Source organism: Agelaius tricolor, unplaced genomic scaffold (assembly GCF_023055355.1).
Source record: "Agelaius tricolor isolate 1412-34295 unplaced genomic scaffold, bAgeTri1.0.p SCAF_19, whole genome shotgun sequence".
Lineage (NCBI taxonomy): Eukaryota > Metazoa > Chordata > Aves > Passeriformes > Icteridae > Agelaius > Agelaius tricolor.
The window spans coordinates 14210548-14233907 of record NW_027269279.1 but is presented as its reverse complement, the minus strand read 5'-3'; the positions used below and the strand labels follow the sequence as shown (position 1 = coordinate 14233907).

Sequence of the window (23360 nt, the reverse complement as noted above, 5' to 3'; positions counted from 1 at the left end):
AACAAAGGCAGTATTAGTGTGGCATGTTTGTATTAGTACATTACAAAAGAGTTCTTTTATGAAAGTTACCAGTTCTTACAACTTGATTCTCTATATTTGACAAACAGGGAATACTTTCAGCTTCGAATCTGGCTTTACTTCTGTAAAAATCCTGTTCTTTGTTCATTGTAACCTGCACATTATTGTGCTCTTTAAAAGAAAACTGTAGTGTAAGGTTTAGAATGTTTGAATTTCATTTCACTGGGAATATCCTCAAAGGATTCTTGCTTTGAGGATTTTTGTTTCCAACAAAAATTGGGTATTCCTTAGCTTATAAACCTCCTTAAGTACAAGAAGCAAGTACTGGTGTCCTGATCAGGGCACTACTCACAATGATCTCTTCAGACTTCCAGAGCAGAATCTCAGGGATGTCTGAAGCTCCCCCAGAACTGGGTTCTGTGCAGCCCTTCATCCCCTCCTTGGGGCAGTTTCTTGTTGAAATCGTTTTTTATTATTTTAAAATTCGTTCATTTCTTTCATTTCCCACTTCCCAGTCTTGCTTGATCTGGGAACACCCTGTGCTGGGAGGCAGAGGCCTCCTGGGAAACAGATTCTGTACTTGACTGTTTCATCAAGTGGGATCTTCCTTTTGGAGGCAGAATGAGCTGACAGGGAGCTGAGAAGGGCCAGGAATGCTGCCTTCCCCTGGCTCCATCGTGTTCCACCTTCTGTTTCGTGCTGCATGTGGAGCTGGACTGATCCTCCTACACCCTTCACCAGCACAGCAGCACCATCACCACCTCCCCTGAGCTTCCCTGCAGGAAAAAAGGGGATTCAACAGGACTTAAAAAAATAACAACCCAAAAGCTTTCAAAATTTTTATTATAAGATGCTCTTAGAAATGTGTAAGAAAGGTGAGGACTGAAGACAAGGATGAAAGAGAGAGGGGTGACTCAAGTGAGAGTATCCTGATATTTTTAATGCATTGGCCAAGGCCAGAATGTTTAAAGGTTACCAAGTATTGGCCAAATTCATGCTTAGACTCCTTTGTCTTCTCTAGCATCAGTCTAGGAATGTGTGTTTGGTTGATCTTGCATCTCATTTAAAAAAAAAAATGCTTCCCACATGCCATCTTGTGCTGGGAGCTTCCAAGAAAACCTCTTAGGCAAGAGTTCCATAAAAATAAACAGAAAATAACCCCGAAACCAAACCCCCTTAAAAAAAGAATTCAGGCACAGACAAGCTCTGTAGGATCTTTCTTTCAGCTTCTTCATCAGCTTGGAATTTGACCTCATGTGCATCTCTGGTTTTTGCTCAGAGTCACCAGCTTGGAAATTGCCCACTCTGCCTGTGGCTCTGGTGCTGCAGCTCCCAGGGTGGGAATAGCCCTGGGAAAGGAGCCGTGGGTTCAGAGGGATTTTAGAATCAATTCCCTGTAAATAACCCATGGAATAACCTGGAAATAACCCATGTAAATAAGCCAGCTGGTTGGGAATGAGAGGAGGTTCCCAGGCAGGGATGAGTGTGTGTGGAAGCTGCTCAGAGCAGGGGGACAGGCACACCAGTGCCACCACAGGTGTGACCTTGCTCTGTGACCCTGGGCACGAAGCACTCGCTGCTCTGGAGTCCCTTCAGCTCCCTGGCACCTGCTCAGGGACAAAAGACTGGCACCAAGTGCCATCAGGACACTTCATTCATAAACCTCATCCTGCTGATGCAAAACTCAGACAGCTTCTTCCAGAGGATGGGGAATAAACCTGACTTCCAATGATTGAAGTCTCTTTTATGTTGCTGTGGGATTTTCTCACCTTCTGTAGAAAAGCTGAAGGTGAAGGAGGGCATAAACACCCTCTGGAGATGGTGCCTCTGGGTTCCTTAGCCCTGATATCATTAGTTGGCAGTGCCTTTGGTGATGGTGCTGGTCATTCCAAATCTCCCAGCTCAGAAGAAAATCTCAACTCTCCATCTCTTCTCTGCAGCCCAGATCATTAAGGGAATGTTCCCAGTTGAGTTACTGAGTTATTTTAGTGTCTGAAATAACAAGAAACTGCTGTTTTCTAAAATGGGCAATGGGTTTTTTTTTTCCCCATAACAATTTGTCACCTTTGTCATCCTTGGCTTGCTTTGAGCCATAGAATTCCACCCAGGACACAAATATCCCACAGCCACGTGTCTCCAGAGCTTGTGTGTCTGCAGCAGCAATTAACCTTTACTATTTGCTGGCTTATGTTACAATTATCTGTACTCATCAGTTAGATCTGGTAAATCTCTGGAAGGACTTGTTAGACTCTTCCTGGAAATATAAAAGTTTGCTTTTTTTGTGGAATATTTCCTTTCACTGAGCAAGTGATGTGGGTAAGAGGATACTTTGGTGATCAAGAAAGAAGAAAAACCACAGGAACTTCAAAGCCCAGTGCCAGCATCCCTGGAAACAGCAGCCACAGTCTGGGGGGGCTGAAGGAGGTACAGCTGAACAAACTGATGTTGATTTTGTCTTCTCTCTTCAGCCTCATGAAAGATTACTTCTTTAAACCACCTATTAACAAGCTGAGCCTCAACTTCTTGGATCAGGATTTGGAGATGGCCTACAGGACAAGCTACCAGGAGGAGGTGTGTTTCTGCTGGCATTGCTTTCTGTCTGTGATCTGTCTAAACCACTGTCTGTCCTTGGGGTTTTTAACACATTTTGTTGCAGTTGTTTCCTGACAAGGGTCATGAAATGTCAAATGTGATTTGCTGCTTGATATTGCTGCCTCTGTAAAGAGTCTTCTTTCAGTTTATTATAGAACTGTGGAATGGTTTGGGTTGGAAAGGACCATAAAACTCATCCCATTTCAACCCCCTGCCATGGCAGGGACACCTCCCACTGTCCCAGGCTGCTCCAAGCCCTGCCCAGCCTGGCCTTGGGCACTGCCAGGGATCCAGGGGCAGCCCCAGCTGCTCTGGGCACCCTGTGCCAGGGCCTGCCCACCCTCCCAGGGAACAATTCCTAATTCCCAAGATCCCATCCAGCCCTGCCCTCTGGCACTGGGAGCCATTCCCTGTGTCCTGTCCCTCCATGCCTTGTCCCCAGTCCCTCTCCAGCTCTCCTGGAGTCCCTTTAGGCACTGGAAGAGCTCTGAGGTGTCCCTGGAGCCTTCTCCTCTCGAGGCTGAACACCCCCAGCATTCCAAGCCTGACATCAGAGCAGAGGAGTTCCAGCCTTTGGAGCATCTTTTGCCATGCCCTGAGTCTGGCCCAGTGTTTGGGCTGGAAATGTGAGGTACACTGATTATCTCCAGGTTCAGGTTAATGTTCCAAGTCTTTAGGGTGGCCAGAGAACCATGCTGAGATGGTAAAGGACCAATTGCTGCTTGTCTTCTCATCAAATATTCTAACTTTGAGAATGGCAACTTGGAATTTGATTCTTGTTTAGTCACAGTTTCATGGTTATCCCTCTGGAATCCAAACCTGAATTCAAATGTCCTAATTCCATAAGTGTGGAGCTCAAAACACTGGAATTGTAGGGAGCAGTAAATTGTAAGGAACTTGGTGTTTTCTTCAGGATTCTGCACTGAGTCTAAAAACTCCTTCATTCCCTTGGGGGCTAATAATATCACAGGCTTTCCACAGCACTGGATTTTCCTGCCTGACTGATAGGAACTGGCAAGATAGTTTAAATTTACCTAGAGTGACATTAGGTGTCAGTTAGAACTGAGCTGCATTTCCACCAGGAGCTGCAAAATTGCTGCCAAGAAAAGGCAATTGCTCTGCCCCCCTTGCTCCTCCTCCTCCTCCTCCTCCTCCTCCCTGCTCCTCCTAATGGCTCTGGTGCTTCTCAGCCTTCCCCGCTCTGAGCACTTCATTTACTGGCCTAGCATGAAATATTCATGGTTTGGTTTTCTGTTTGGGGCTCTTTTTATTTTCTGTTTGGGGCTCTTTCCCTTTCCATCTGGGGCTGTTTTGTGCTGGGTGGAAGCAGCAGCAGCAGCAGCTCTGAGGGGTTGGCAGTGCCCAGGCAGTGCAGAGAAGCGTCCGGCAGCAGAGGGGGAGTGGAGCCTCTTCCCTTCCAGCAGCATGAGCTGCTCATGTGGGTGATGCATCTGCACAACTGCATCTGGAGAAATTAGGGGTGGGTTTCTTTTCTTCCCAGTGTGTCCTGCATCTGAGGGCAGCAGGATTTCTGCTCCTGCTGTTTGTTGCTTTCAGTTCTGGGCAGTGTTGTCACATTCTTCTTAGCAATATTTGCTTGTTTTCCAATACTCCCAGGTGACACCTCACTTAATTTATTGTGTTTTAGCAAAGGAAAGCCCAGTTGTGCTGCAGTTCAGTCTCTTCACTTTGGTGAGGAGAGACTCCATGCTCATCCTGCAGCACTGTAATTTTGTGGTGTCTCTCTGCATAAAGTTCCTGTAGCAACAACAGGGAGAAACTTCCTGTGGGATGCAGCCTGCAGAATTTACAAACTGTAAAGAAAATAGTAAATGAAGTAGTTTCCAGTGGAAAGATTGGAAAGATAAACAAAGCAGAGATAGTAAAGCATATACACATGGACCTATTAATGTAGCTATGTAGGAAATTCCTAGAAAGAGCAGAAATGTGGCCTGTGCACTTTGTTAGTGGCAAGCTAATAATTTGAAAATTAATACATAAACCTCCTTGAGAGTGGGAATTTTCACTCTCTAATAGTAACTCTGCAGCACTGGGGCAAAAACCTGTTAAAGTTTTAATGTTATCAGAGTTCTGGTTCAAAACAACAATGAAATATTTTGGAGAGTGAAAAGACTTGACCACAGTCCAGGTTCTATAATGGCCTGACAGTCAATGCTGCTAAAAGTGACTTCAGCAGCCCTGAATTCACCTCTGATTATACAGTGCCAGCTGCAGGCTCAGGTTGTGATCCCTCTCTGGAATCAGCTCTGCTTCCCAAGAGCCTCAATCTGTTCTCATTTGGAAATGAAGGCACTACTTAGCACTGTTAGAGCATCTCTGACTCTGTCACCTGGGGACACAGTGCTGCTTCCCTTAATTCAATTGATGGGACTTTGTGTGGATGAACAGGATTCTGCCACCTCTTCAAGTTAAAAGGTCATTTTGGCACTGAAGTGATGCTGGCTGGATTTGTTAGGTTGCAGAGAGGTGCAAATGAGGAACAAGTTCTGTTTCCCAGTATTGCTGAGCACAGGAAGTGTTCTGAGGAACAAAAGAAACTTCCAAATTAAACCAGAGTGCTCCAACTGGGCGCCTTCATGGTGCCATTGATAACAGAATTTCTGGTTTTCTTTGGAGCTTGCTTTCTAAACTTGGGCAGATACAAACACTCCTAGGACTGGGCTCACCTTCATAAGCCAGCACGTGGAGCTCATGATCTGGTTTTCAGCAGGACTGGCCATGGCAGCACAAAGCATAGCTGCACAAGCACTGGCCAGGCCAGGGTGGGATGGGAATGTGTGGTGAGGGGTTATGGAAGAGCAGAACTGGATGTCCTGGGCTCTGGTCAATTTGGATTACACAGCTTTTAATCTAGTCTGAAAGGGAAATGTGAATTCTACCACAGGAGTTGTGTCTGTGGAGTGGTGTTAGGAGGGTTTTCTTAAGGTCAAAAAGGTTATAGTAAAATCTGTTATTATTTTCAATAAAATAATAGAAGAAAATATCCCATAACTAATCTTCTACTTATATTTATGTTTCTTTGCACAGAATAGTCAATTTTCGTGTTGTTTTATTTCTATATCATAATAGTGTGTAAAAACCACCCCAGGTGGGGGGGTTGTGCCACCAATACTTCTCAACATGGTCTGCTCAGAGAGCTGTGACACCATCAAACCACCTCTTCTGCTCCCTGTTTCCAACCTGTGCTTGCACTGGGTTATTGAAGTGGCCAGAATTCCCTCATTCCTTTATTTGTTAGAAGCTGCTGTTCATCATCCAGTTGAATTCAACAAAATATCCTTTATTCCTTTCCATCCTCTCCCTCAATCCCTGTGCTCCACACAGGTTATAAGGAATGCTCCAGTGAAGACGTTTGCCAGTGCAACCTTCAGCTCTCTCCTGGACGTGTTCCTGTCCACCACAGTCTTCCTCATCCTCTCCATCACGTGTTTCCTGAGGCACGGCATGGTGCCGGCCCCGCCGCCGCCCGCCGCCGTCGCCGTCTTCGTCATCGCCATCCTGCTGGAGGTGCTGTCCCTCGTCATCTCCATCAGGTAAGGACAGGGTGACAGAGCCTGCAGAGAGGCTGCACTGGTGCCTGGCTCAGGGACATTTGTGACAGCATCCCAGGAGCTGCCTGGGACGGGCTGTAAGAGCAGAGGCAGTGCAGCCAAGGCTCATGGCACAGCCTGTGCAGGGAGAGCTCTGCCTGCAGAACTGGGACTCTGTCTGATAGAGGTCACACAGGGAGATGGAATCCTCACCCCATCCCTGCCCCTCTGAGTGTTCTTGGGATGCCACGTGCCACTGTATGTCTTCTTTCCTCACAGGACTGTCAGAATTCAAACAGCAAACTTTGATCTGTCCTGCAAACAAACCCACCCAGAAAACTGCTCCTTTAAATTCCAAGATAAAAGTACAGAGTTCTGGGGTTAAAACTGACATCATGTGTCAGAGCTGCAAAGAGCAATGCTGCCCTCAAAGAAGGAAAGAAGAGAAATTGCTGAAGGCACGTTGTGTCTGCCCAGAATTTTATTTTTTTTTAAGTTTCATGGGTTAACATGGAGATAGTTCATGTTTTCTGTGTCTGACATACAACAGGAGTCCAGTGTTTCCCCAGAAGGGAAGGGGCACTGTTCAGTCTCTGCAGAAGGGGTGACACTTGGCAAGGCTGTGCTCAGAGGTGCCAACCCCACACCTGAGCCCTTGTCCTGCCCCTCAGCCTCTCCTGTGCCCTCAGCAGATTTGGCTGCAGGTGCCAGGTTTTTAACAGCAGCTCCTCATTCCCCATTTGTGCCCGCTCACCCCAGTGCTGGGCTGCTCTGGGCTTCCAGGGCACTGCTGTGGTGACTCCTCCATGCCCAGGGTTACTCACACACTCAGAGCACTTTGCTCGGTGCAGCTCCTGCTCTCCTGGGTGTAACCTGTCATTAACCCGGGGGATCGACCTGTGAATGAGCCGATTGTTTGTCTGGACCTGTGGGAGCCGCTTCACTCTGCCCTCCTCGTCCTGGTGTTCCCTGCCCTTCCCTGACACAGCAGCAGGATAAGGGTGGTGTCTGCAAGTGGGTGTCCTCTCCTGGAGTTCTGCAGATCTGTCAGGAATGTGTCAGTCAAAATGCTTTTGTAATTATGAGCTGGAAGCAATTTCTGCTGCTGTTTCAAAAGAAACAAAAGATTGCAGTTTGCACTCTCATTTTGGCTTTGCAGGGTCGAGGTAAAAAATACTGAATTAATGCTTTAGTCACTGAAGGAATTTGTACTTCACATATAAATGTGTGCAAGTGGATTTACATCAAAGCTGGCGTGTGGAGTGGAGAGAAGCCATCTATGAAATGCTGTAAAGATAGCATTTCTTAGCAGGTGTGTTTGGTTGTTGCAATTTGAGTAGTTCTTAGAAAGTCTAGAAATTCGGAGTTAAAAGCTGTATGGGAGATGGTTGAACTGGTAGAGCTGTCATTCTAAACTGTGTTAATTATTGATGTGTCCTCTCTCTTGCATCAGAAATGCATTTTCCCCTTTGCAGAAGTGTCTGTACTTTGGTTTGGGTGGGGCAGAAGTTTCAGGCAGTTTTCAGGCAGCTCTTTCAGGTGGTCTGGGTTTGGTGGCCATGAACTTGTTCAGCTGGGAGCAGCTCAACCACTACTTTCCAGAAGTGCTGCTTTCTGCTGTCCAGGTGTATTTGGAGAAAACTTGTGTTCACTTGCTTTACAGGTGAATTCTTACTTCATTTTAGTGTTTTTCAATTTGTTGTTTTCCTCACAGGACATTGCTTTTGCCTTATTTTGTACATTTATAAAAAATTATTGCTATAACCTTAGAAATATTTATAGGTAGATACATAAGGTTTTATTGCAGTCCTGCTCTGTAATTGGTGGTTTATGGGTTCCTTAAGGAGAAGGCAAATGGTTGTTTTCAGTCTGTATAGAGTTGGCAGAGTGGTTTTGTGTGTGAGTGGCTGTGCAGGGGTTTGGCTTCACTGCAGCTCTGTGCTGTCAGCCTGACCTGGGATCTCCAGACCCTTCAAATTGCCCTGGTTACCTTGGGAACCAGCAATGGCTGGATGGGGCAGGTGACCACTGCCTATCCCTGTCCTCTCCTTCAAACCAGCAGGGATGTTTTGAATTTTTATTCTGTATTTGCTTTATAGTGAATACCTGAAACACACTTCTGGGCCACCCCAGTCTCCATTACCTGAGGCACACACTCTACAGTTCCTTTGGGCAGGGAGGTGAAAATCATCTTTTTCCTCTTCAAATCCTCTTCCAAGTGAAAACTGCTCCCTCTGACCACTCATTATGCACAGAAACAGTGCAGAACTTCCTGTGCAGAAATGTCATCCCAAATGACAATCACAGAATACCACTGAGATATCTTTGGGGAGGAGACTGGACTACAATGCTGGGCACAATCCCAGAATTTCAGGAAAAGGGATTATTTTAAGACCAGAAAATTCTTGCCTAAGTTTCACATTGTATTTTCATTATCATGATGCTAAACACCCTGCCTTTAAATCAGCTAAATTGTAATTAAATCCAGGGCTCAGCCTAGCAAGGGCTCCCCTGGCTCAGCCCAGCTGTGGGAGGGGAGAGGAGAGCCCAGCACTGTCACAGCCTGGGCAGTGAGAAAGGCCTTAAAACTTGAGTTCTGCAGCAGCAGAAGTCCTCATGGAGCAAAGCTCATGAGGGAGAAGGATGTTTTGATTCCTCTGAAGTGTCTGATAATAAATTATTGGAGTACCTATAGATGAGCATCCCACTGTTAGCACAAGAGCCACTCGAAAATTAATTGTATAAAGCTGCAAGCAAAAATTGGTGCTTCATTTGTGAGCACGTGGAAGATGTCATCTCCTCTGTGAATGTTCTCTGGAGAATGTCCTTCTGCCCACTTGAAATGTAGCTACTTTGAGGAGCTCAGCTGAAGTGTAAGAGATGCTAAAGTTCTGGTATTTAAAAAAAACCCGTTGTCATTGAATGTACAACGATGTGTGAGATTCCACTTGGGAGTCTGAGGAGTGGCTCTGCAGGAATAGGGGTTAGAGATTCTGCCCAGCAGCTGCCCAATATTTAGTGTAAATATAGAAGTTTTGTTCACTGGGTAATTTTGATATGTTGCCCTCAAATAAAACTGCTTATTTATAAGTTTATTTACAAGAAATGTGTTGCTTTTGATAGTGTGCTTCAGGCAAGGGTTGAGGGCAGAAGAGTGGGTGTTTAGCCCTGTTCAAGAAAGTGAGAGGTGGGAGCACTTTCAGTTGATTTGTGAATTTAAAAGGACCTTTCTAGACAGCAGAAAAGAATCCTGTGGATGAAGAAAGCAAGTGCAGTCCAGCAGCAGAAGGGAAGCTGTGCTGTTACCTGACCAAAGAGCTGCCCTTTTCCTGGTGCTTTGCCTTCCCAGCCTTGCTGAGGTGCCACCCCTGTCTCTCCACAGCCAGGACCTGTGGCCAGCATTGGATCTTCCTAAATTCCTCATGGCCAGGAGCAGAAATTGCTTTCTGCCCCTCGAGCCTAATGAAGCAGATCTGTTAACACAACTGATACAGAGTATTGATGCTGAGGAAAACAATGTAGTCTGTTTGCCTTTATTTATTTCTAACATCTGGTATTTAATATCCCACCAAATTGCTGCTATGCCAAAAGCTTTTGATTTGAACTCTGGGAATTGATTTTAAACTGCCAGTAAATACAAAAATGATGGTAACAGTCTCCATTAGCCATTAATCATTTATGTCAAAGTTACTAATTTGAACTCCAGCTTGTGTAAACAGCTCAGATGCTTTAGCATTTAAGCCCTGTTGAGCTGCCCACTGACACTGCATTATTTACTGATACTGCCCTGTAGCCATTAAATCTGTCTGCAGCTCTCACTGCTGTCTGGATTTAATGCACCCCTGACTTCCTGTGCTGGGAGCATTGGGCTGGATTCACTGCTAAGGAGGAGAATTCCATCGTGTGATTCCAGAGTGCAGAGCCCCAGGCTAAATCCCATCCCGTAAAAATCAGTGCAAGAAGGTAAAGATCAGCAGGAGAAAGGTGGCATTGCCCTGCAATTTGCACCTGCCTGAATAAAGCAGTGTCCTCCTGGCAGGATTAACCCCTCAGCTTCACCCCTGGAGTTGTTGCTATGGTTCCCACAGGAATTTCTCCTGGCACGGAGGTTTGGCAGCAGAGGAGATGCAAAGCGTGGAGTCCCTGGTGCGTGGGTTGGGGTGAGAGACACGAGCTGGGCGTGTGCCACAGGGGCTGTGCCAGCAGCTGGGAGTGTGGGCACAGGTGGCACTGCTGCCTTCCTTCACAGGGAGCCCTGGGCCGCCATCCCTTCACCTTCCCGGCCTCAGCCCTGGCAATGCCAATCCCAGCCCATCGCTGCTGGAGAATGGGGCTTGGTTTCAGAGGGGAAGTTGGGTGGTGGTTTCAGACCTGGACCAGGGGCTGCCCCTGGGTACAGGGACAGTTCTGACACTCTGTAACCCTTCAGAAACCCCAAGTCTTACTCGAGAGAGCCTTTTAAAAAATCTTTTCTATCCAGGTTTGAAATTTCTGTGCTTTGCTGGAAATTCTGTTTTCAGATGGAATACAGTTAGAATTTTTGGTGTGAGTGAAGTCCATTAAACTGGTAAATCTGTGAGCACCCTCTCGTGGGCTCCCAATGAATTACAGTGTATTTCCTCCTCCCAAATTCCTCTTTTCCCATGAATTTAACTATAATTTTCAGATTTCAACACATGCAATTAGAGAAGAGTTCTTTATGCTTCACAAAATACTTGTGATTGCAAGTCACAGAATTCCAGACTGGAGAATTAAATTCTCATTCACAAACAATTTATATTTAAAGGTGTGGAATGAGTGTCAAACTGGCATATAGAAATTTAAATTCAGCTTGGTTTGTGTCAGGCTTTTATCCCATATAAAACCTTGTATTTCAGACAACAGGGTTAAAAATGAGTAGATATAGTTTCTCTTTTTGGAGATATAGGTGATATGGGGTAATTTATGTGACTTTGGAGACTGGGAATTTTTTATTTAGTGGGTGTTTTTTGAGTGTTTTTTTCAGCTGTGAGCATGTCTGTCCAAACAAAAGGTGTGATTCTGTATTGTTTGGGCTCTGTAGTCCAGAATCACCTGCTCAGCCTGAGTCTGATAACTCCACACATGCCATTAATGGCTCTGGATGCAGCTAACTGTGCTCCACCACCTTTCTACAGCTTCTTAAAAATAATTAGGCACTTGAACAGCAGTTGCAGTTTTTCTCAAGTGACTAATGTTGAGCTTTGAGAATGAAGTTATCCCGAAGATTTATTTCTGTGGATAAATACTCGTTTTCTATGCGATGCCCTTGAGCATTGAGCATCCTTTTCCCTTCCCTTATTCATTGTAGCAATTAGAGCTGCTCTCATTTGAGAAGCATCTCCGGTAAGCTGCTCTCCAGAGCTTTTCCACTTGGCTCCTTCAGCTGTGCCCAGGTTGGGGCCGTGGTTTTCTCGGCAGCTCCAGGCGAGAGCGGCTTCTCCCCGCGGGGCTGCCGGGAGCAGCGGGGCGGTGCCAGCCGGGCTCGGCTCCTGCCAGCCCGCAGCCCACGCTCCCCTTCCCCTTCCCTAATGGCAGGGAGCTGCCTGCAGACCGGCTGCTTGCAACTGGGAGAACTGGTTTGGGTTGCAGTGTGATGGGTACTGGAGCTGCTCTGCTCCTCAAACGTTCCTGCTGTTATTTTCAGTAGCTTTAACTTGTGAAAGTTTCCCCTCTCCCTGCCTGCTTTATTTATGAATGGAGAGGAGTCTTCCCTCTGCTTAAGCTTCCAAGGAAGTGAAGTTTGGCTTTCAATTTGCTTCCTCAAAGCCACCATGCCAAGGCTCTGCCTCCCTCCTCACCGGAGCAAACACTCGGGCGGCCAGGCCGGATTATTCCCTGAAATCACCAGCAGGTGCTGTGGCTTGGCTGCTCGCAGAACCTCAGTGGTGGATTTGAAGGTGTGTTCCTACAGGTAAATGAGGGGTACAGGGAGATGTGCTGCCATTAATGCCTGGATCCCTGCTTTCCTGTGTTCCAGGATGGCTTTCTTCCTGGAGGAGGTGATGACTTGCACCAAGCGTCTCCTGGAGGTGATATCTGGCTGGCTGCCTCGACACTTCTTCGGTGCAATCCTGGTTTCTCTCCCAGCTCTTGCAGTTTTTTCACACTTCACCTCTGATTTTGAAACAAATATACATGTAAGTTGTTGAACTCCATTCCCTAAAGTGAGTGTTTGCAGCTACCCAGGCTTGTTGCTTTCCTGCCTTCCTCCATCTCCCTCCTGCTTTACATCTGTTTGATAGAGATCCCTTGGAGGGATGGGGCTTTGTGGATGATGGAATTCCTTGTCTGTTATGTAAACACAGCCATGGTGAAAACTCTCTGACAAAAGGGGAGAGGATACATAGAAATTCCTGCTGCCTGCATAACTTTCTCTCTTAGACCAAGCACTTCTGCAGGAATATTTTTGAGATAATGCAAGTGGTTTATCTCAGAATTATTGTCCTGGGCTGGATTTGGAGTTTGGAGTCAGAGAAGCTGTATCAGTGAACCTCAACAATGGGAACAGGATTAGTGGGGGGTGTTTTGGCTTTGCAGAGTGAGATGAAGGAACTCAAAGGAGAGAGCACTTGGTACCCAGGAATGGCCATTGCAGGGGCTGCGGAATGGCTAAAGGAATGCAATAACTGCCTTCTGAAAAGGAATGGAAAGAAATGGGCATGTTTAACCCAGACACGGAGATCCATAGACAATTTGGTGCCCCTGTTATTAAAAGCACTCAGAAGGAGAGAACAAGGGGTTAAACATTCATAGAATCACAGAGTGGTTTGGGTTGGAAGGCACCTCTTGTTCCAGCCATGGGCGGCAGCAGTGAGGAGGGGGGAGAACAGTTTAATTTAAAAGCCAACTGTAGCATAAAATCAAGGCTTAAAACCTGTGAACAAAATGGCCTCAAGCTGGAGATGAAAGATGGTTGCTCTGCAGGTTTCTCTTAGGCAGCACAGTGTGCAATCCTTCCTTTGCAGGATCTTCAGGGAATTCTATTTCACAAAGCTTTGCTATTTCAGGGCCCTGGGTGTAGGTAATGACCAGATCCTCTTCACTCTTCCTATCACAGCTTATTCCTGGGTTCTGGGGGCTGTTTGTTCCATGGGAACATGTGACCACACATTTTCTGGTCCTTGCTGATTTAAACACACATCCCGTGGTTGTCACAGTCACAGCAGGGTGTGGTTGACATTCTGTTCCATCCCATGCTTAAGATCATTCTGCAGCTTCTACCTTTTGGAGCTTTAGGGAAGAAATTTTAAGCTGTAAATTGATTTATTTGTTCATTCAGTCTAATGATGGTCTTTCCCCTCCATGATTATCAGTAAACTAACCATAGGAATGTTTTCCTCAAGGGAAGGGAGCTGAAAACCTCCAAATCTCTCAAATCTGTCCATTGGTTTTGATACCATCCCATTCCTCACCATCCTTGATCATCTCTCCAGATGTTTCAGATAATATCAGAACCACTTTATGAGTGTGTTCTCAGTACAGGTCAGGTTGAGTCAAACCACTTCAGGCAGCAGCAGTAAAATGGTGATTTTCATCACCAAACTGAGAATGAGCTTTGCTTTCTTTCCTCTTGCAGGTGCTCCAGAGTCCTGGGGCTGTTGGCTCACTCTCCAAGAGATGTCCCAGCTCAGCTTGTGCTCAGTGTTCCCACACTGATGGAGCTCTAGGAAATGGAGTCAATCTATAGAGGGTCAGGTAAGTCTCCACCTTTACTATGACATGGTTTTGCAAAGTTTTTTTTTATTCATAGCATTTTATACCTTCCCTGGATTTAAAATAATTATAAAATGAAAATTAACAAAAACAGCCATGAAAATAAAAAAAAAAAAACTTTCCAAAGCCATGCATCCATAGTAAAATCCAGCACATCCTGACCCTCTATAGGCTGGCTTCATGCTGGGGCATCACTTGGAGTGAGAACCAGTGCCCTGCCACTTTAGGAGACCTGAAATGGGGGGAAAAAGTAAGTTTAAATTATGGGGTTCTGAAATTCCTTTTATCCTTTTCTAAGTCATTTTAAAAGCCAACAATTGTTGTTTGTGGTTTAAAAATGGTGAATGATGTGAGGATTTTTCCCATGCTCTGTGTCTGCTCTCAATCACATGCTTGTTTGTTATGCCACAGGATTGCCAGGCTGCAGAGGCTGCACTTCAGCTGCACAGGACACCTTAAGGGAGAGTGAGAGGGAGAGAATGATCACTTCATGCTGTAAAACACAGCATAAAGCTAGACCAGAACTCCTTAGTCCAAATGTGGAGTCTCTAGTTTAGCTTGGATGGTCATGAATATTCTTGGGAAACCAAAATTGGCACATCATTGGCACACTTGGGAGTTTTGAGCACTGTAAGGTTGTAGCTGGGGAAATGAAGGTGCTCTGGGCAATGCATCTGCATTTTCTTTCCTTTATCCAGTCAAGCTATGGACAGGTAAAGGGGTTTTGAGATGAGGCATTTGGAACAGAAAATGTGAGCTTGTCCTTTGGCAGTGAGTGAAGCTGCCTTTTGTCACTGAGGCAGATCCTTCCTTCCTGGACTCAGCTGGTACAGGGCACTGGGGGAACTTCTCTGAGAATGTTTCTAGAAGCAGGCAGTGGGTGAAATTGCACTCTGCATTTCCAATGCAATGGAATTTCAATATTCAGTTCAAAGCAGGCAGGATCTAACCCCAGCAGTGGAGAGGAGGTTACCATGAATTTTCACCTTCTTTTTTTCCCTTTTTGTGAATGAGAAGAAGCACTGAGCTTTGACCAAGGTAAGCTGGAGGCTCTGGAAATCATTGAAATAATGGGTGTGTGATAAAACCTCCATCCAGGGAAAACAGTGACAAAGCACCAGTGCTGAAGGTTTTCTTGCTGCTGGAAGGGAAGATCTCCATCTGCACGTGGGATCACTCCCTGTGCCCACCATCCAGCAGGAATTCTCCATGGTGCCTGTGTGGCAGGGCCCTGGGCAGCTGTTAACCCCCTCTCTCTCTCTGTTGCAGTACACCATGTTCATGTGTTGTGCCATTCTCATCACCATTGTGCAGTACTGTAACTTCTGCCAGCTCAGCTCCTGGATGAGATCCCTGCTGGCAACGGTGGTGGGAGCAGTGCTGCTCATCCTGCTCTACGTCTCCTTGTGCCCCTCCAGGTGAGCCTCACTCGTGGCTGCAGGGAGCTCAGCTGGGCTCCTCCCAGGGAAACAAGGGGCTGGTGCACAGGATTTTCTGTCTGCCAGGACTTTCTCCAGCATTTCAACTTTCATGATTTTATTTCTTTGTTGTTTATTTATTTTTGAAGGATTTCAGGGGTGCCTCTTCTGTGTGACACTCTGTGCTTCCTGATGTGTTTCTAGGACAAAGTTACAGACCCACAGAATTGCCTTTCACCATTAGTTTGAAAATCTGTTTTATTAAGGAATTTCCCAGGTATCTGGTGGTGCCAGAGAGCCCAACTGCTCCCCAACACCCCTCTGGATTTATTTTTGCCCTTAGGATCCACATATTCTTCTTCCACCTCCTTCCTCAATGCATTTTCCAGTGTGGAAGGCAGGTCCTTAGGTTTAATGGGATCTAATAGCCAGTTCCATTCTCAGTTTCCTGCCTTTTCAGAGGACTCTGCAGAACTGTAACCAGAGGAATCAAGATAATGCAGTTTCTGTGTAATAACCTTAAATTTTTCCAGTTTTCCTCTCATAAATGATTTTCTACAAGGAGAACTTGTTTGCAGTATTCTCCTCCTGTTTTCTTGCCAAGAGAGTCAAGGGGGTCCTTCCAGCCTTCTACTCCTATTGGCAAAATTTTATAATCAACTTGCACTTCTCAGTGGCTTAAGACCCCCCCTTGGGATGGACTTAGCAAGGTCTTCTCCTCAATCAGTCAGTTCCTCTCCTTCAGAGACCTGCTGAATCAAAAGGTGAAAAACATGAAAAAACCCCCAAACAAACCAAAAAGAGTTTGCAGATATATATTTTAGTGAGTATTTAGCTTAATTGCCTGTTTTAAGTGTCTTCACTGGTCTCTTTTAATCTTGATCAAATTTATATTTTAAAACAGAGAGAATAAAAGTCACCTCTTACACCTGTTCACATCTGTGATTTGAGGTGTCTGTAAGGGTTAAAGGGAGAAAGTCCTGGGACCAAAATATCCTGGAGCTGGAGTCAGTTGACAAATGATTCCTAAATCATACTGACTACAGAAAAATCCCTTTCTTGTCTGTCTGCAGAGGACTTGGGCAGGGAGGGCAGGGGGCATCTCTCCAGCTGCAGTGCAGGAGGGGAGTGCTTGGTTCTGCAGCCTCCCTGGTCTCCTCATGGGTTTGTCCCATTGGGCTCAGGATCCCCCATCTGTCCCCAGCCCTGAGTGACCTCTCCCAGTCACAAAGATCTCTCCCTGTGCTTTTTCCCTTTGTGGCACTGGCTCAGATTCACTGAGAGCCCTGGAATCACAGAACCCTTGAGTTTGGAAAAACCCTCTGAGACTGCCAAGTCCAGTGTTCCCCAGCACTGCCAAGGCCACACTGCCCCATGTCCCCAAGTGCCACATGCACAGGGCTGTTAAATCCCCCAGGGGAGGGGACTCCAGCACTGCAGCTGTGCCAGGGCTTTTGCTTAAGGCTTTTTTTGCCCTGATACCCATCCAAACCTCCCCTGGCACAACCTGAGGCTGTTTCCTCTTGAGGTGTCTCTTGTTCCTGGGGAGCAGAGCCCAACCCCCCTGGCTCCAAACTCAACCCAGGTTTGGTTTTCCAGGGGAATTAGTGGAGAGCAGACCCTCAATGCCATTTCTTGGTTCCCTGCTTGCTCTTCCCTGATTCCCCCAGCAGGAGTTCCTGGAGCTCCTGGCACAGCCTGGTAAAGGGGCCATGGGCACTCTCCTGGACAAGCTCTGAGTTGAGACTTTGTGCAGAGAGAAAGACCCAGAACTGGGGAATTTCCCTGCATTTCAGCTTTATTAAGGGACTGGGAATGGCTCTTCCAAAGGTGGGAGGTGGAGACCTTGCTGCTGTGTCAGGTCACAGCATCAGCTCTTGCTGAGTGCTAAATGGGCTCTGTGAATGGTAAGAAGCCCCATTCTCTTAATAATTCTCTAATTTCCACCTGTGGTACGAACAGCAGTGACCATTAATGGGCAAGGTTCAGAAATTATGGAATATGTTGTTATTTCATCCCTCAAAAATAAATATTTCAAGTAATAGAGCTGTTCAGCTGCAGGTCTGAAAAGGTGGTTGATAGAATTAATCCTGAACAAAAGTCACACAGGTTTAGTCAGTGAAGCCCATTACTTCAGTTTGTTAATAATAATCTTTTTGTTTGTCTCTTACCATGATTCTGATAATATTTTTCATCATGGTGGCAGTTGCAGCCCTGTCTGCACCACAGGCTGATCCATTCTGCACTTTGACTTCCTTTTCCAGTTGTAACTAATCCTGAGAGTTTGATACTCTCTTGCTACTTGATTGCAATATAGAAATTGTAATTCAAATAAATAAGCAAAATGTTTGAATTACTTATTTTCTCTAATGGAATCTTAAAAAATAGGTTCTGTGTTAGGGTTTTGGGGATTTGGGAGGTGTTTTGGTTTTGGATGGTTTGGTTGGTTGGTTTGTTTGTTTTGTTGTTTTTGGTTTGGGGTTTTTTTGTTTTGGTTTTTGTTTGGAGATGTTGGGGTTTGTCTCTTTGTGTATTATTTTTAAAATATTTGTGCTATGTTCTCACATAAGATGAAGGCATAATGGAGTTTTAGAGTTCTGGGATTGCTTTTCCCTATTTCCAGGTAAGATGGGATTGTTTAACAATTACTTGTTCCAGGCATGACCAAGTTCCAGTTTCCCTTTCCAGGGATTTGCAGTTCTGGCTGGTTCCCTCTCCCAGGCAGATAAGTCATGTTCAGACAAAGTTTGTGTGCAGTTATCAGCTCTGCAGTGCAGTTCCTGGTCTGTGCAATAGGGAATCTGAAAATTCTGTCTGGAATGCTGCAGGATGTTTGTTTATTGCTTTAACTTTCCCTCTGAATCAGTGCTTTTCTCATTTCAGCTCCATGGAAGCTCCTCATCTAGATTTGGCACAGAACTTTAGGTAAGCTTTTTATAAAATTGCCATCTTTATATTTAGGGATAGAAACATTTTCAGTGAATTACATGGAGCAAAACTTTGCATCCACAGTAATAACTTGGGAATTCAACAAATCGGTTCAGCAAGTTGTGTTTAAGCTTCTCCTGTAATTTCCTTTACAGATTACTTGGGTGTGACCAAAACTCATCAGGGCTGGTGCTGCAGTCACAGAGTTGTGTAATGATATTTTCTCCTTAAATTGGATTTCTAGGAAATAGAACTGTGGAGGAACTATTTAAAACAGCATCTGTTTTTCCAGTAGCAGCAGTTTTTAGAGCATTATGTGTCCACCACGAGCTGTTTCTTTGATTTCCTTGGCTGATTTGCACCTTTCAGAAGCAGTGGGAGCTGGATGCTCTCACAGCTGGGCAGGTGAGAATTCCCTGGGGTAGAGGAGCTTCCTGTGGAACAGCTGGATGTGCTTTCCTGTGGAACAGCTGGATGTGCTTTCCTGTGGAACAGCTGGATGTGCAGCCAGCTGCCTCCCCAGGCTGGGATGGGACAGTCTGGGCCTGGCTGTCCCCTTCCCTGGGCAGGGCAGGGGGGCAGAAAACTGAGAGCAAAGGAAATTTAACCTGGAGCCTTTCAAAGCAAACAAAAATCCCTCCCTGGGTAATTAATGGCCCCTTAAAAGAAGTGTGTTACAGATTCACTCTGGTGATTTCAGTGTTGAGTTTCTCATGGGTTTATTGCAAGTTTTTGCAGTACTGTTTAAGTGTTTTTACTGGCCTTTGGTATTAGCCAAGTCTGGGTTTGCTCATTGCAAATCTGGGGGCAATTTTGGGCCATGCTGGGTTTGACTGAACTGTGGATCTGTGACTTTGGTAAATGGGATTTTCAGGAGCACGTTGCTTGTCCTGGGAGGATGTGTCAAAACAAAATTCCTTTCTAATAACTCTCATCTCCACAAATGCTGTGGTACTCTAGAAAACACATGGGGTTTAGTACAGAGGGATGAGAACAGTGTTTCTTTGGGTATTTCTTCACCAAGGACTCAGCTCTTACTGCAGTGTTGGGGTTTGGGGGGGCTCTGGCTTTTCTTACATGGATTTTCCCTTTTCCTAGTTTTGATTAATGAAAGTTCTTTTTTGTAAGAGAATTCCAGTTCATTGAACCCAGAATGGAAATTTAAAGCCAAAAGAATAGAGGGGGCTTTTGGGTTTTGGGTTTTTTGGTTTTTCTTTTGGCAAACATCAGTGTGCTGATCATTCCAGTAGTGTCTCAGGATCAGCCTTAGTTTGGATCCTTGTTTTTTGTTTGTGAAGCTTTTGTGCTCCTCAGAATTCCAAAGCTCTTCCCCAGCAGGGTCCTGGCCAGCTGCTGATCACTGATCAATGATTGATCCTGCCTTAAACCTTGGACAGCTGGGAGTTCCCCTCAGTGACAGAAATCTCTGCAAACATCACCTGCCAAGCATTGTTTTCCTGCAGATATTTTTCTTCCATAAATATGTAACTTCTGACTGATGGCAGGGGAAGGTGAGAGCTGCTGAGGAGCAGAGCATGGAGGTGTCTGTGGTGAGCAGCTGTGGAGTGAGGCTTTCCCTCCTTTGCAAGGCCTGGCTTGTGACCTAAAGGCCAAGTAAGGCAGTGAGCAGAAAATGTCACCTGTTAAACATTCCTAAACTTCATTTTTCACTTTTTATTAGAATGTTATCTGTGCTCCTTCAGCTGAGGAAGAGACCCTTGTGTTAATTCTGCTCAGCACTGCCCTTCAGTCCAGTTCTCCTGGCCTGACCCTGCCCAAACCTGGACATTAACAAACATTGGAAGTTAAAAGAGAGAACTGGGAGTTAATCCTATTCTGTTTCTGCCATTAAACAGAATTTGGCTTCTTTCTTCAGGGCTCTTATGCTGTATATTATTGAATACCACATTTCTAGAGTACAGAATTTCCCCTTTTTTCTGGTAATGGACTAACAAAAGGTGAAACTCTCTTAGCCTAACAAAATTTTTTGCTGCACCTTTCTGCCAGAATTGCATCAATCAGGTTCCTTGCTTACCCCACTCAGCACTAAAGCTTTCCCATGTTCTAAGAGGGCTAGACAAGGTTGTGTGTTGTCTGTAATGAGGTTATTCCTTTCCTTGATCAAGAATAGAGATAATATTAATGTTGCCTGGGAAGAGAGACAGTAGTGATGGTAATGAAGCCTTAGCACAGAGTTCACCTCTGGACTGTCTGTAAATAAAAATGTGGAGTTTCCCTTGTTTTCCAGGCAGCCCAGTTCTTCAGCCCAAAGGATACAAGCATGAGCTTTGTCTTTGAAGCAGGAAATATTTCTCCTTTTCATTCCTTCCTCACCTCAGAGCAGCTGGGAGGTGCCACTTGCCAGTGTGGCTGCTCAAGGGGAGCAGCAATTGGCCCCTGAGGGGAGACTGCAATCACCTGGGAGCAGGGAAGGGTTTGTAGGCACCCACTGCAGGCTTTTCATGGACAGCAGCAGTTTGATCCCCTTTTCCACACCTTTCCTCCCTTGCATTCTTCTCAGATTTAGCAGGCAGAGGCATCCTCTTTCAATATAGCAAGATATCCAAATGCAAACAGGGGTTACTGGCTCAGAAGCAAACTGGCTTTCCAGAAAGTTCTGTAAGTGGAAAGCCATTATCTTGATGATTTGTGATCAAGCCAATGGAGATTCTATCTCTGGAGTCTCACTTGTTCCATGTTCACAGCCTGGATGGAGGTGCCAAGTTAATAGTGAGGGGGCTGTGCCAGGCAGCATTTCACCAGTTTGAGTTAAAGAAACATTGTCAGCTCAAGATCTCAATTGGAATGATTTTTAAAGTCAGTTTTCTGCTGCAGCACCTCATAAAAAGGAGAATTGAGAAAGATTGGGTAGGGGGTTGATTTTGTCTGTTGGAGCTGTTGGGAGAGTTTCTCTTCTTTTCATCCCAGAGGGTGGCTCCAGGTCATGGCTGCTGCCTGGGAGAGGTGATTGAGGTGTTTTCCAGCCCTGCAGCTCCTGTACCCTGGTCACTGCAACATCTCAGGGTGGAATTCCAGATGAGGCTGATGCAGTTGCTCTCTCCTTCAGGCTGGAATCAGAGCTTTCCATGCTGATGCACAATGGGATCAAATGTCCTGCTCTGGGGAAGGGATCCCACCCCATTCCCCATTCATGGGAGGAGCTCAGGGCACAGTGAGTCCCTCCCTGCCCATGCACATCTCAGGGATGGAGCCCACGAGGTCAGGCTGTGCTGAGCAGCTCAGGGGGAGCTCCAGGAATGGGGAGGGGGAGGCAGCAGCTCCTTCCCTGGAGGCAGATCCTGCCTTCCACTGCTCCTCACAGAACATTTGGGTGCTCACCTCATTCACTGCAGAGGAGTTAAAGTGCTTGGGAGTGTTTTGTACAGCAAACTGTAAATAAAAAGCCCTTAATGGCTTAAATAAATCCCTGTGGCAGGAATGTCTGATGTTCGAGGGGATTATCTGGATCAAACTCTCAGAGCAGTAACAGAGTCAGTAACAGATCTCTGCCCACAAGATGTGTGAAATAATAAACTCAGATTCAGAGAAGAACCTGAATTGTGCTCCTTAATCCGGATTCCTTCCTCGCTTTCCCCCACCTCTTCTTATTTTCCAAGATATTTTCTCTAACCCACATCACTTTATTAGCCCATCAAGCCAGGAGGGCATTTTGTCACCTCCAAAATAGGGGGATTAGCAGGGATTGTATTTCAGGAATTGTTCCCTTCTGGTCATTAATTATGGAATCATTTAGGCTGGAAAAGACCTCCAAGATCAGGAATCACAGAATAAAAGGGACCAGCAAGGATCATTGAGTTCAACCATTAACCCAACCAAGGCCACCACTAAACCTTGGCTTTGGCTTTGGCTTTGTCTCTGACTTTCTTTCAGGGCAGGAAATAAACAGGTTCATAGCAGAGGTTCTGTTGAGAATCAGGGAGGGAGGAGTGTCTTGGTACAGCAATTACAGGAACCCCATGGTGGGGCTCTGTTTGAGTTGGGACATCTCCTCCTTTCATGATCCCCTTGTGAGGAGGGAATAAATGAATACACCTTCACTTCTCCTGGGAGAAGTGTATTTATGGTAGAAAACAAAAGAAGTCATTTTCAATGTAATCTGTCCTATCTTTCATCTGAAATTCAACCTGCACTCTCTGTATTGTAAATATTTCACTCACCAGAAACTTTTTCCCCATAGGATTTCTGTAGAAAAGGGAACAGATACAAAGACTATGGCACAGAGAAATGTTTTTGGATGTGGGGCATGTTCATCTGTCTCACAGCTGTGCTGTGGTTTTGTTTCATCACACTTTGCTGTCAATCAAGTATTTGAGAATGAAACTCAGGAAAAAAACTGTGTCTGTAATGAAGTTCAGTTCTGAAATATATCCAAAGTGGAAGCCTGTCCCCCATGGACATGAAGCAACAAAATTAACTCAGGAATGTTTTCATATGTTACAGTAACAAATTCAGCCTTCTCTTCTTGAGCTGTTGCTCCAGTTGTGCTGAGTTTTAATCCCTTCCTGCCTTCCCAGAGAAATGCAGGCAGGTGCTGAGTATGGATTCCTGTCTGGCTCTCCAGGAGCAAGGTTAATGTGATGCTTTCCCTTTTCAAACCTTCTCTTAACTCAAAAAACTTCAGTGCGTGTCTGCTCATATCAGATCTCGAGTTTGGCACAATTTTATCCCAAAATGCAGTTGGATCCCTGCAGAAATGACTGCATGCCAAGCTGTCTGCGCTCAGCCTGCGCTTCTGGGAGTGCATAGGTGGGGCCTGCTCAGATTCAGTTTGTGCCTTTGCATCTCAGCAGAAAGTTGAGATTGGAGAGTGCAGATGTCTCCTCGTTCAGGGTGGTTTGGCACTGGCAGCTGCTCCATCAGCGCCTCATAATCTGCACAGGCAGGCAGTGAACTGTCGAGAGGATCTGAAATATTGCTCCCAATCTATGGCAGACTGGAATTCCTGATTATTTTATGTAATCTTGGCACTTGGAGAAACTTTCTGTCTCCGCCATGAAAAGCTGAAGTGGTTTTATCATAGAAAAGATGTCAGCACAGCCATGTTCCCCACTTCCATGCAGTTCATAGAACCCCAGACTGGGCTGGCTCAGAAGGGCCT

General features: G+C 45.7%; 1 protein-coding gene across 2 annotated transcripts in view; it reads left to right on the top strand.

Annotated features, from left to right (window-relative positions):
* Positions 1–23360, top strand: part of ADCY9 (adenylate cyclase 9) — a 93411-nt gene that overhangs the window by 59767 nt on the left and 10284 nt on the right. For both annotated transcript variants that reach the window (XM_071444444.1, XM_071444443.1), the window contains 5 exons: positions 2487–2589; positions 5956–6164; positions 12160–12319; positions 15165–15313; positions 18197–18238. In XM_071444444.1, the coding sequence (XP_071300545.1) occupies positions 2487–2589; positions 5956–6164; positions 12160–12319; positions 15165–15313; positions 18197–18238 (663 nt within the window). The remainder of the gene's footprint in view (positions 1–2486; positions 2590–5955; positions 6165–12159; positions 12320–15164; positions 15314–18196; positions 18239–23360) is intronic.